The sequence below is a fragment of the Somniosus microcephalus genome, chromosome 15 (genome assembly GCF_052327205.1).
Source record: "Somniosus microcephalus isolate GS21.2 chromosome 15, FLI_Smic_1.0, whole genome shotgun sequence".
NCBI lineage: Eukaryota > Metazoa > Chordata > Chondrichthyes > Squaliformes > Somniosidae > Somniosus > Somniosus microcephalus.
Window position 1 is genome coordinate 93,763,961 of NC_141001.1, and position 12,879 is coordinate 93,776,839.

Consider the following 12,879-nt stretch of genomic DNA (forward strand, 5'->3'; position numbering starts at 1 on the left):
GGGAAAGTCATACTCACTTTTCCTGTTCAGAGAAGATCATGAAACCTCTTGCTGCATTGCAGCCAGATTCTGCGGCTCAGCGAAATGGAGCTGACCTCCTGGGCCACTTGCAGCCACACAGCTTTTGTCTGCTGGGGTGGCTTTTTTCTCCCTGAGGAAGGGAACAGCACCTCCTTATTACATCTGGCTCCGTGCACCAGAGCTTGGAGGGAGGGCTCATCAAACCGAGGTGCACACTTTTTCTTGATCGGGGACATTGTCAGGAAATCAACTCCTTCATACAATTTGCAGAGCCTTTGCAGTCTCCAGAGGAAGCAAGGCTGCTTGCAGGTCTTAAATCCATCAGCATTGATGACATCATCGGAGGCAACTTTCTGTATGGACCCATTGGGCCAGTGGTTCCCATATGCAGGAAATCAACTGCCCAATTAGGGGAAAATCCCACTTTTTCAGCACTTGACTTAGGACACGATTTCCACCTGAGACGCCCCAGCCCGCCCACACTGACAAAATCGAGCCCGAGGACCATTTCGACCCAAAGCCATTAGAAATAGCAGAGAGCTATAAGTTTCGCACCAGAAACCAAAAACAAAGTGAAACCATCAGTGAGTACATCGTAGCTCTTAAGAACCTGTCTTTACCTTGTAACTTCGGCACATTGTTGGATCGTGCGTTGCGAGATAAGTTTGTGTGTAGACTGGTGGATGAGTGCACACAGTCCAAGTTACTGAACACTCCAAACCTAACGTTTGACATAGCATGCAAAATTGCCCTATCTATGGAGGTGGCGTTTAAGATTGCTAAGGAGCTCCGTCCAACTCATGTGCCTAGTGCAGCTGAGGCCAACAGTCAAAAAGCCACCGCCAAACCTAAAGCTGTGAGACCGAGTCAAAAGCATGTCAGTGAGAACAGTACAGTGAATTGTTATCACTGCAATGGAAATCACTCCTGCCAATACAGAAATGCAAAGGCCTAGAAATTCAGTTGTTAGCGCCAGCCGCTAGCGCCTTAAGAGGACGAGAAGTGGGGCGCGCAGTGGCTAGCGCCCGGGCGCGGCGCGATCTGCGCCTCTCACGAACTTGGGTCAAGAATTAGCGGCGGCGCAAAACCGCAGCACCCGCTCAGCTGCGCGCACAGATCCTGACGTCATTTCATGGTGCAACACCCTTGGTGCGCCCCGAACCGGAACTTCTGTGGCGCCCCCTTCTTTGCGCCTGGCGCTCCCAGCGACTGGTTGAGTGGAACGGTTCCCAGTCGCTGTGGGGCTGGGGGGGCGCTATTTAAAGGGGACTCTTCCTGCATTCTTGGTGGCAGCCATTTTGTTCCACTCCTTCTGTGTGAGAGAGAGAGATTTGGAGAGAGACAAAGGGAGAGAGATTTCTGCTTTGACTCAGCGCTCGCACAGGTACATCTGGCTTCAGGCCAGAGCTTTGCAGTTGGATTTATTTTTCAGTGCCATAGCCTTGAGTGGCCACATATAATGGGAGCTACAATGGGTGGAAACGTTGGGTTTCTGCATTGCATTGAAAGGGCTCAGAGACGCCGAGAGAGAGTGCCAATCATGGCCAGATGGAGAAGGGCCAACAGGCATCGGCACAGGAGACCTTACCCTCCCAGGGTATACCGCCAGCAGTTCTCCTACCTCAACATGTCTGAGGAGCAGTGCATTTGGAGGCTTCAATTCAGAAGGGAGGTGGTCACTGAGATCTGCCACCTGCTTCAGAGAGATCTGCAGCCTCAACTGAGGAGCAGGACGTCTCTGTCGGTGGCGGTGAAGGTGACAGTGGCTCTCAACTTCTATGCCACCAGCTCCTTCCAATCTGCTACTGGGGACATTGCCAATATATCCCAGTTCGTGGTGTATTGCTGCATCTGCCAGGACACAAATGCCCTCTTCAGAAGGAGACGTCAGTACATTTCCTTCCCCATGACCCTGGACAAGCAGCAAGAGCATGCAATGGGATTTGCAAGAATAGCGGGCTTCCCCATGGTCCAGGGCACCATTTGACTGCACGCCTGTGGCTTTGCGGGCGCCTCTAGAGAATGCCGAGGATTACCGCAACCGGAAGGGCTACCATTTGCTGAACGTGCAGTTGGTGTGTGACCACAGGCAGCTCATACTAGCTGTCAATACCTGCTTTCCAGGCAGCAGCCACGATGCCTTCATCCTGCACCAGCCTTCTGTGGCAGACATTTTCAAAGCCCCGGCTCACCCAGGAGGCTGGCGTCTCGGGGACAGGGGCTATCCTTTGTGCACCTGGCTGATGACCCCGCTCCGTGCGCCCACCACCCCTGCCGAAGAATGATACAATGACAGCCATCAAGTGACCAGGAACATCATTGAGCACACAATCGGCGTGCTGAAGCAATGGTTCCACTGTCTGGACCATTCCGGGGGAGCCCTACAGTACTCGCCTGAGCGAGTCTCCCATTTCGTTGTAGTGTGCTGCATGCTGCACAACCTGGCTATCTTCAGGACTCAGCCACTGCCAGCAGACATTAGAGGACCACCAGAGGAGGAGGAGGAGGAGGAGGAGGAAGAGCACCAAGATGGGAGGGAGGCACAAAGTGCAAGGGCCGTCCATCAGCCGCTTATTGCAAGGCGGTTCTAGGCCTCCTCTCAGGGAATGGCTTGTGCCATTGAAAGAACATGAATGGAGTCGCTCCGCAAACCCTGAGACGGTCAAGGCAACAAATAGTTCAAAGTGCAAACATGGACAATCTGAATAAAGACAATTATTTATTTAACAAACTTTGTGCCCTTCCCGCATGACAAATAAATACAGAGAAACCCCCCAAAAAACAGTCAAACACATAACTGGCTCTCACAACCTGGAGAAAATGAACAAAAGAGTTAAACAAAAATGACCATGTTCCTCGGCCTTCATAAAAAACAAACACAACATTCTCGGCCTTCATAAGAAACAAACACAACATTCTTGGCCTTCATAAAAAACTGAACATTTTGCCACACCTCCTACATTTCGACCTGCGAGGATGATCCGCCTCGCTTGCGCGATTGGCCCCTTCCCGCCTTGCAGCTCCTCCTCAATGGGACCCCAGTGGCTGCAGCAAGGCTGGGGGAAGGCTGCTGAGGGTCAGATAGTGAGTCGGCAGATGCCCTTGGGGGACGGCCTGGACCAGCTCTGGGCCTGGAGGGCCTGGCTGCTGACTGCTCCAACTCTGCTTGGGCGGCAGCAGTCTGTCCTATGTGTGGTGGCAGCTGCAGTGGAGGAGTGACAGTGTTGGCAGCAGGAATGCTGCCAACCTGACAGAGCACAGGCACACCCTGGTCGGACGACACACTGGCACTCGCACGGGCCAGCACTGAAGCATGCGCAGCAATCTGCTGAAGCACAGACTACTGGGCTGCTGCGGCGTGGCGATTCCTGGCCGATCCAGCGAGGGTGGCAGCAGTTAGTGACCGTGTGGCCCTGATCTGTGTCTGCATCAGACCAGCCAGTGAATGCATGACACGACTAAGCTCTTGGCTGGAAGCCACATGTGATGCAGCGACGTCCTGCTGACTCCTGGCCTGTGATGCAGCGACCTCCTGCTGACTCCTGGCCTGTGATGCAGTGACCTCCTGCTGACTCCTGGCCGGTGATGCAGCGACCTCCTGCAGACTCCTGGCCTGTGCTACCCCGAAGTCCTGCAGACTCCTGGCCTGTGCTGCCCCGAATTCCTGCAGACTCCTGGCCTGTGCTGCCCCGAATTCCTGCACACTCCTTGCCAGTGACTCTATGCAGTCAGGCATCATTGCCACTGCAGCCATGAGCTCAATGTGCCTGCGCTCAGCCTGGGCGCACATTTCACCAAGGAGCCACACCTCCTCTGCGCTCACTGTAGCAGGACTGGAGACGGACTCACCCTCCGGGGATAGGCCGCCGAGCTTCCCTACCCCTCCCGCTTTGCTGCAGCCCGCTGGGCCCCGGAGCTTCACCCTCCTCAGACCCTTCCCCCCTGCTCCCCTCCAGGGAAGACGTGTCCCCATCATGGCCATGGGCTGCCTCGGCTGAGGGTGGCACTGATGGTCCGGCTTCCTCTTCCTCCTCCTCGCCTTCCGATTCACTCACAGTGCCAGCTTGAGGGCCCGCCTCCTCACCTGGCGACTCAGCATCTGAAAGCAGGGAGGCACAAGAGTTGCTTTAGAGTGAGGACAGGGCGGCAGTGAGGGAGGCATGAGTGCTGCAATGCACTGCATTGGTTCGAGAGTGGCAAAGGATGCTGGTGTGAGGCACAAGTGGAAAGAGAGAGGTCAAAAAGGTGATGACCTTACCATTGCTGTCCAGAACAGGGTCGGCATCTCCAGTGGCGACTGGGCCAATCAGCCAGCCTCCTATAATCTGCTCCACTCGCTGCTCCAGGTCGCTGAGGTCTTTAAGTTCAGGACGGCCTCCCCCGGTCCGTAGCTGCTGCCTCCTGTTGTGCGCCAGCTTGCCCTGCAAGAGAAAGAACGGGCTCTGAGTACAGTTTCAAGCCCTGATCTTGCCTGCACTGCCTCCCATGGTGGAATAGCCCTGACAGTGTCAAGCCCCCATCTTGCCTGCACTGCCTCCCATGGTGGAATAGCCCTGACAGTGTGTAAAGTGGTGAATTTGCATGTGATTTTCATGAGAGTGCCATAGATGCTGGATGAGGGCTGGGCATTGGGGCTTTCAGGACCCTTTGGCCATAAAGTGATGTGCACATGCAGGGATGAAGAGGATACTGGAAAGGGTACTCACCCTGACAACCCAAGTGAGGTCGTTGAACTTCTTACTGCACTGCGTGAGTGTCCTGGGGACCATGCTGCTGGAGGTCACTCTGTTTGCCACCTCCCTCCAAGCTTTCCTGTATTCGCTGGGCAGCGGCCTCCTGCCACTGTCAGGGAATAGGGTAGGTCGCCGGCGCTCCACTGCGCCAACCAGAACCTTCAGGGCCCCCTCACTAAAACGCTGCGCTCGCTCCCTGGCCTTCTCCATGGTCGTGGGCGTTGCGTTGTCGAAGCAGGTCTGTCCAGGCCTAGATTCAGGGCTGCAGTGTGCAGGGCATGGCTGCAAACGAAATCGACCCTCCCACTTTAAGAGCTGACCGGCGCCAGCGTGTCTGCCTGCAATCGATAACTGGCCGCACCTGCGCTGCGCCCGCCCTTGGTGGTAGCGCCTCGGCTCGCCAGCTTAGCACCTTATGATAGTCGTGCACCGCCTGCTTTAGCGCAGCAGCAACCTCTTGGGGCGATGCAACTCAATTTCGGCGAAGGTGGCGCTAAGTTGCGCCGGGCGCTAAATTTAGCAAACGCCCGGCTGTAGTGCCCCAAACGTGGCGATACTGAATTTCTAGGCCAAAGTATTTTCACTGCCAGAAGCAAGGCCATATTTCAACAGTTTGTAGAGCTAGATCAAAAGCAGGAAGTAAGGACAATTCTAGTGGCAATGCAAAGCAGCGACAACAAAAGGGAAGAATTCACAATATTGAAGTGAACATACCTGATATTGAAGAACTAGGCATCTATAGTATCTATGCCACTAGCAGCAATGCTAGTAGTCATGAGAAAGACATCTGTACAAAACTTTAGATCAATCACCAATATATTGATATGTGTATCAACACGGTGGTGGACTGCTCCATCATGATTAAGGACACATTTGAGAGTAAGTTTGATCAAATACCACTTACAAAGAGTACCGTAGAGTTAAAAACCTACTCCGGAGAAATCCTAGAGACCTGTGGAGAAATGGAATGTACAGTTCAGCACAATGGCCAGTCAGTAAAGCTGCCTATTATTGTAGCGAGCTACAACAACAGGCCAACCCTCATGGGCAAAGATTGGTTGAGAAAGTTAAAACTAGACTGGAAAAACATCTTCAGTGTAGATGCTTCAAAGAAGCAACTCAACACAATGCTGTACAAGTATAAAAGCATGTTCTCAGACAGTTATGAGGGCATCACTGGATATGACGCACATATCCGCATCGAGTTCAACATGAAGCCTGTCTATTGTAAGGCAAGGCCGGTCCCCTATGCGTTGAAAAGTCGGGTGGAGGAAGAGCTAGAGAAACTGAGAGAGAAAATGGAGTGCTAGTAAAAACTGACAAAAGTGAATGGGCTACCCCGGTTGTGGTAGTGCCCAAAGCAGCAAAACTATAAGCTTGTGCGGTGACTACAAAGTTACTACCAACCAAGCAGTTGACGATGAGCAGTACCCGTTACCTACATCACAAGATTTGTATGCAGCACTCTCTGGGTCAAAGGTTTTCTCCAAGCTTGACCTGTCGCACGCTTACGCTCAGCTGAATGTTGACAAAGAGAGTCAACAGTATCTCACTATCAACACACACAAGGGACTGTACTCATACACCAAGCTGCCATATGGTGTAAAGTCCTCCCCCAAAATCTTCCAGACTACGATGGATAAGATTTTGCAAGGAGTTCCAAATTGCTTATGCAATCAAGATGTTGTGCTGATCGCAACAAGCAGCGAGAAAGAAAATCTAGAGGTGTTAGATTTAGTGCTTCAAAGGTTGAATACTCACAATGTCGAATTGAAAAGGAGCAAATGTGCTTTTGTGCAGCCTGAGGTTGTGTATCTTGGTCTGAAAGTTGATGCAAATGGCTTGCAACCTGTGAAGGAAAAGATTGATGCTGTCATCAATGCTCCAAAGCCACAGAATGTGTCTGAGTTAAGATCTTTCCTTGGAATGGTCCAGTACTACGCATGTTGCTTCCCTGAGTTAGCGACCATGTTAGCTCCATTGCATGAGCTCCCCAAGAAGAAGGATGTCCAGTGGAAGTGGACAAAAGCGCAACAGGAAGCTTATGATGTTTGTAAGAGAAGTCTCTCTAGCGATGCTCGACTTATGCACTACGACACAGAGCGTGAGCTTAAGTTAGCGTGAGCTTAAGTTAGCGTGAGCTTAAGTTAGCGTGAGCTTAAGTTAGCGTGCGATGCTTCCAGCTATGGTGTGGGAGCTGTCATAAGCCATGTAATGGATGATGGCCAATCGCGTTTGCATCACGAATCTTCACAAAGAGCAAAAGAAATTATGCACAAATTGAAAAGGAAGCACTCGCCATATTGTTTGGAATCAAGAAATTCCAACAGTTCGTGATCGGCAGAAACTTAATCCTGATAACCGATCATAAACGGCTCCTAGCAATATTGGGTCCCAAATCTGCCATCCCTGCAATGGTCGCATCAAGAATGCAACGTTGGGCAGTGTTGTCGTCACAATATGACTACACGATTGAATATCACACTTCAAAGCAAAACACAATCGCAGAAGCCTTGTCCAGGTTACCAAATGAAGCCTCGTGTTGGGAGTGAAGGTGAGATTTTCACGCTGGGTGCAGTTGACAAAGACTTTCCCATGAATGCACCTGAGAATGTAAATGAGGCTCAAAAGGACTCAGCACTGAAAAGAGTGTATGAATACACCTTGAACGGATGGACTGATCAGTGTCTGGACACAGAGTTGAAACCATTCGATAACCGTCGTACTGAATTGTCTTGTGAGCAAGGTTGTAGCAAGTGGGGAAACAGAGTGGTGGTACCTACTTCTTGGAGTTCAGAACCATAACAAAACAGCCTGAAAATTGGTTCAATACCAAAACCTTTAGCAAGGAGATCAGGAAGGCTCCACGAACCTGTTATTAAACTGGATTTGTAGTTCATTTGTAGTTGATTTAAAAGAAAAAAAGACAGGAGTTTTTGTTATTTGGTACATGTAATACTGGGAAAGGTGGGACCATAGTCTTATTGTATTTGAGAGGGGAATATGTGCATTTTTTTTAAAGGGAAAGCAATGTACTCTTTTGACAGGTACATAAACAAATAGACTGTAACTAAAATAACTTTAAATAAAACTTAACAAATTAAATTAAAATTTGATTGGCCAGGGTGATGATGCACTCCAGTCCCCGCGGTGCCCACCGGTCGCGGAAGGCCTCGAGCGTGCCAGCGGACACCGCGCACTCCATCTCCAGGGCCACCCGGGCGTGAACATGGCCGCGGAAGAGAGGCAGGCAATCGGGCCGGACAACCCCCTCGACCGCCCACTGCCTGGACCAGTTGATGGCCTTTTTGGCCAGGCCCAGGAGCACTCCTACGAGGAGGTCCTCCGATCTGCCCGCTCTCCTCCGCACCGGGTGACCAAAGATCAGGAGTGTGGGACTGAAGTGCAGCCAAAAATCGAGGAGCAGCCCCTTCAAATAATGAAAGAGGGGCTGCAAGCTCTCACATTCTGTATATACGTGGAACACGGACTCCTCCAGGCCGCAGAAAAGGCAGGTGGCCTGGGAGTCCGTGAACCTACTTAAAACCATATTGCATGGGACTGCTCTGTGCAACACCCTGGGAAAGCAGTGTAATGTATTATCACATGATTTAGTATGAGTGCGCTCAGTTATTTCTGGCCTAGTAAAGCAAGCTCATGAACTAGCAACTGGTATCTCTGTCCTTCATTTGTTCTACCCACATATATTACAGAGGTAGTGCAACAAAGTTTCACTAGATTGATTCCCGGGATGAGAGAGCTGTCCTATGAGGAGAAATTGAGTAGAATGGGCCTATATTCTCTGGAATTTCGAAGAATGAGACGTGATCTCATTGAAACATATAAAATTGTTAGAGGGCTTTACAGGGTAGATGCTGACAGGCTGTTTCCCCTGTCTAGAGAGTCTAGAACTAGGGGTCATAGTCTCAGAATAAGGGGTTGGCCATTTTGGACTGAAATGAGGAGAGATATTTTCACTCAGAGGGTTGTGAATCTTTGGAATTCTCTTCCCCAGAGGGCTGTGGCTCTCAGTCGATGAGTATATTCAAGACAGAGATCGATGGATTTTTGGGCACTAAGGGAATCAAAGGCTATGGGGATCGGGCGGGAAAGTGAAGTTGATGTAAAAGTGCAACCATGATCTAATTGAATGGTGGAGCAGGCTAGAGGGATCGTATAGCTTACTCCTGCTCATATTTCTTACGTTCTTAACAGCGACTCTATGTCAATAAGTAATTAATTGGCCGTAAGGCGCTTTGGGATATCGTGAAAATGTGTAAGATGCCATATAAATGCAAATTCTGCCTTTCTCTCTTGTTTCTCTATTACATAAATGTATCTGATAATTTGACCTACCTTTCCTTTTCTCCCTTAGTACTTGGAGTTGAGGTTCAACAGGGTGGTTCGTGTTGCCGCTACAATTATGTATATGCTACAGACCGTAAGAAGCCACAATTGTTGAATTTCAGCAGTTACATTTATATTCATATTTAGTTTTAAACAAAAAAAAGAGTTAAATTGATCTTTTTAAATCATCAGATTCTCTACACAGGAGTTGTGGTTTATGCACCAGCTCTGGCACTGAATCAAGGTAAGTACAATGACATGCTAATTATTGAACATTGCAAGTTGTCTACTCATAGTGAAGGCTTTTTCTGGCATCAATTCAAGTTTAGTGCCGTAATAAGTTCCAGTAATTCAACATCTAAACCCATTACTGTTTGCTACGAGCCTAATTGCCTCCATGTTTACTTAAACCGCAACAGTGACTGCACTTCAAAGTAACTCTTTTTATGTGCAGCCATTTTGGACATCACAAGAGGCACGATAAGGTGATATATAAATGCCTGTTCTTTCTTTAATGATGAGCTTTAATCTAAATATGTAGTGCTGTGGGCCATTTCTATGATAACAGTGGACATGATGTGTATATTCTAATATCGTTTAATGCTCAGGAAGTAGCAGTATAAGCCCAGTATCTCAAGTCTCACCTTACAACTAGAGTTTCTCATCCCTGGTATCATCCTGCTGAATTCACGTTGTACGCTGTGTATGGCTTATAGTCCTTTCTATAATGTGATGTCCAAAACTGTGCACAGTACTCTAACTGAAGTCTAACCATTGCCTCGTACAAATTTATCAATATCTCTTTACCCTTATGCACCATGGCCCAATCTGTAAAACTCACTACTCTTGGCCTTTTAGATGGCTTATCTACTTGCGCTCAACGTTTTCAAGGAATTATGGATTTGAACCCACCCCCCAGAACTCCCTGTTCTTCCACACCCATCAACATCATTCCATTCAGCATCTACTCCCATTCCTTGGTTTTGCTCCCAAAATACATTCTCACTTGTGTCTGCCACCTGCCTGCGCAATCCTCTGTAATGCTCATTCTGCTAACATGTCTATATTCTCAAGTCTTCGACTTCCTCAAGTTCTTCTCATTGACAACACCCCAACTTTTGCATCATTATAACATTTCAATATCATGATCCCTATTCCCAAGTCCAAATCACCTATAATGGGCCCAGCATTGACCCCTGGAGTACCCCACTTCTGACATTTCTTCAATCTACAAAATACCCATTAACCCTAATGCTTTGTTTCCCATCCATCAGGCAATTATCTATCCAGGCTGCTAAATTTCCTCTTACATCATACACCTGATTTTTTTTATTACAAACCTTCTGTAAGACATCTTATTTAAAAGACTTCTAAAATCCATATGCAATACATCTACTGCATTCTCTTTGCTTATACAATGAGCCAGTTCTTCAAAATACTCTAATATATTAGTCAAAAATAACTTGCTGTAACAAACCCATGCTGACACTGCTTGATTACTTCATGCATTTCAAAATGCTCAATAATTGTATCTCAAATTATGGATTCAATGAGCTTTCTAACAGCTGGCATTAGATTAATTGATCTACAGTTGCCCAGTTTATTCTTCTCTCCTTTATTGAGCAGAGGTGCTACATTTGCTGCCCTCCAGACCCTTGGCAAAGTTTGTGTATCTAAGGAGTATTGGTCATCCCCTCTGTCTGTAGTGTCCGTGTGTTGATAAAGACACTGAAGACAGGAGTTGGTTCATAGGTATCTACTAAGCAAAGTCTGGGGGGGGTTCTAACGGATATACACAATACACAGGCTTATATAGCCCGAGTGGCAATCACCGCCACCACAGCACACCTGGGGCTCTTAAAGGCACATACACTACAATTCCTCCCCTTTTAGCTAACCAGTACATCATATTTTAAGTAATTATTAATTACATGTTATAAGCAAAATAATATACATTGCTGTAGTTAATTAATTGTAAGTCAGTCTCTCAGGAGGCTTCCTGACTCGGTCCGGATAACGCCTCGGGGGTGTAGTAGTTTCTGGTGGTGTAGTAGGTTCTTCTGGCAAGGCTGATTCGGCTTGAATGCCAGTGTCGGGTTCATCGGGTTCCAGTATCACCGGATCGGAGGTAGATATGGGTATCTCTACTTCATCGTTAGATGTATAGAGTTGTGGTGTAGGTTGTCCTTTTTCGGGTGACTTTATGATTTGGTCAGCATGGCACCTTATTATGCTTTCTCCGATGTCCACGGTATACATCAGTGGTCCTAGTCGTGTGCAGATAGTTCCAGGCTGCCATTTCTCGGTACGGTAGTCCCGGGCCAAAACTTGTTGACCTATCTGGAAGGTTCTAGTTGGCCTTTCATTCATGCCTTGAAACTGCCGGTTCTCCACGTCCCTTCTGATGCTGGGCTTGACCAAATCCAGCTGGCATCTTAGGTTTCTATTGAAGAACATCATGGCGGGAGTTTGGTTGGTAACCATATGTACTGCATTCCTGTATGCGAATAAGAAGTTATCCACCTTGTGCTGAAGTTTTATGTCTTCATTACCCATGGCCTTTATGGCCTTCTTGAAGGTCTGGACAAACCTTTCAGCCAATCCATTGGTGGCGGGTAGTGCTTAACCCCATTGTTTTTTAAGAACTTTCTGAATTCTTCGGACACAAATTGCGGTCCATTATCAGAACAGATCTGTTCTGGCAGCCCATTCCTGGCAAATATGGTCCTTAATACTGTGATGGTTTTTTCCGTAGTGGTGGAGGACATCTTTATTACCTCCGGCCACTTGGAGTGTGCATCAACCGCGATTAAGAACATTGAGTCCATAAATGGACCAGCAAAGTCGATGTGTACCCTTTGCCAGGGAAATGAGGGCCACTCCCATGGATGTAGAGGGGCTTGTGGTGGAGCGTTTTGGACCTTCTGGCATCCTAGGCAGCTCTTGGTCATTTCGTCGATGTCTCCATCGATACCTGGCCACCATACAAATGCCCTGGCTAGGTTCTTCATTTTCACTCCACCCAGATGCCCCTCGTGAAGCTCCTTTAGCACTTTATCCTGGAGTTTGGGTGGAATCACCACTCTGGATCCACACATCAAGGTTCCTCGGCACACTGACAGCTGTTCTCTTCTTTGCGAGAATGCTGGCAACAGTGGTTCGCCATGTGCTGGCCATCCCTTCACTGTTAAATCGTAGACCCGTGAAAGAGTCGGGTCATTTCTTGTTTCCCTTTCAATGGCAGAATTTGTTACTGGTAGACATTCCACTATGGTAGAGTGGAACATCTCCATTGGGTCTACTGTAGGTGCCTCTTCTACCGTTGGCAACGGTAGGCGCGATAAACCGTCAGCATTCCCATGCTGTTTTGACCCTTTGTATTCTATGTTGTATTGGTGTGCCCCCAGAAAAAGGGACCACCTCTGTAGCCTTTGTGCTGTCATAATGGGAACACCCTTTTTAGGGTTGAATATGGAGATGAGGGGTTGATGGTCAGTCAACAAGGTAAATTTTTGTCCGTGTAGGTAATGGCTGAATTTCTTTACTCCCCATACCAGGCTGAGTGCTTCCCTGTCGATTTGGGCACAGTTACGCTCAGCTGAATTCAATGAGCGTGACGCAAAAGCTATCGGCCGTTCCGAGCCATCAGGGAATTTATGCGATAATACTGCTCCTATGCCGTAAGGGGATGCATCGCATGCCAGTCTGATTGGCAGTGATGGGTTGTAATGAGCCAAAACTTCTTTGGATGTGATCAAGTCTTTGCATTTATGGAAGG

At 48.4% G+C, this 12,879-nt stretch overlaps 1 protein-coding gene across 1 annotated transcript in view; it reads left to right on the forward strand.

Annotated features, from left to right (window-relative positions):
- Positions 1-12,879, forward strand: part of slc5a12 (solute carrier family 5 member 12) — a 95,126-nt gene that overhangs the window by 11,595 nt on the left and 70,652 nt on the right. The window contains exons 2-3 of the mRNA XM_086008126.1: positions 9,130-9,195; positions 9,294-9,345. Of these exons, the coding sequence (XP_085864252.1) occupies positions 9,130-9,195; positions 9,294-9,345 (118 nt within the window). The remainder of the gene's footprint in view (positions 1-9,129; positions 9,196-9,293; positions 9,346-12,879) is intronic.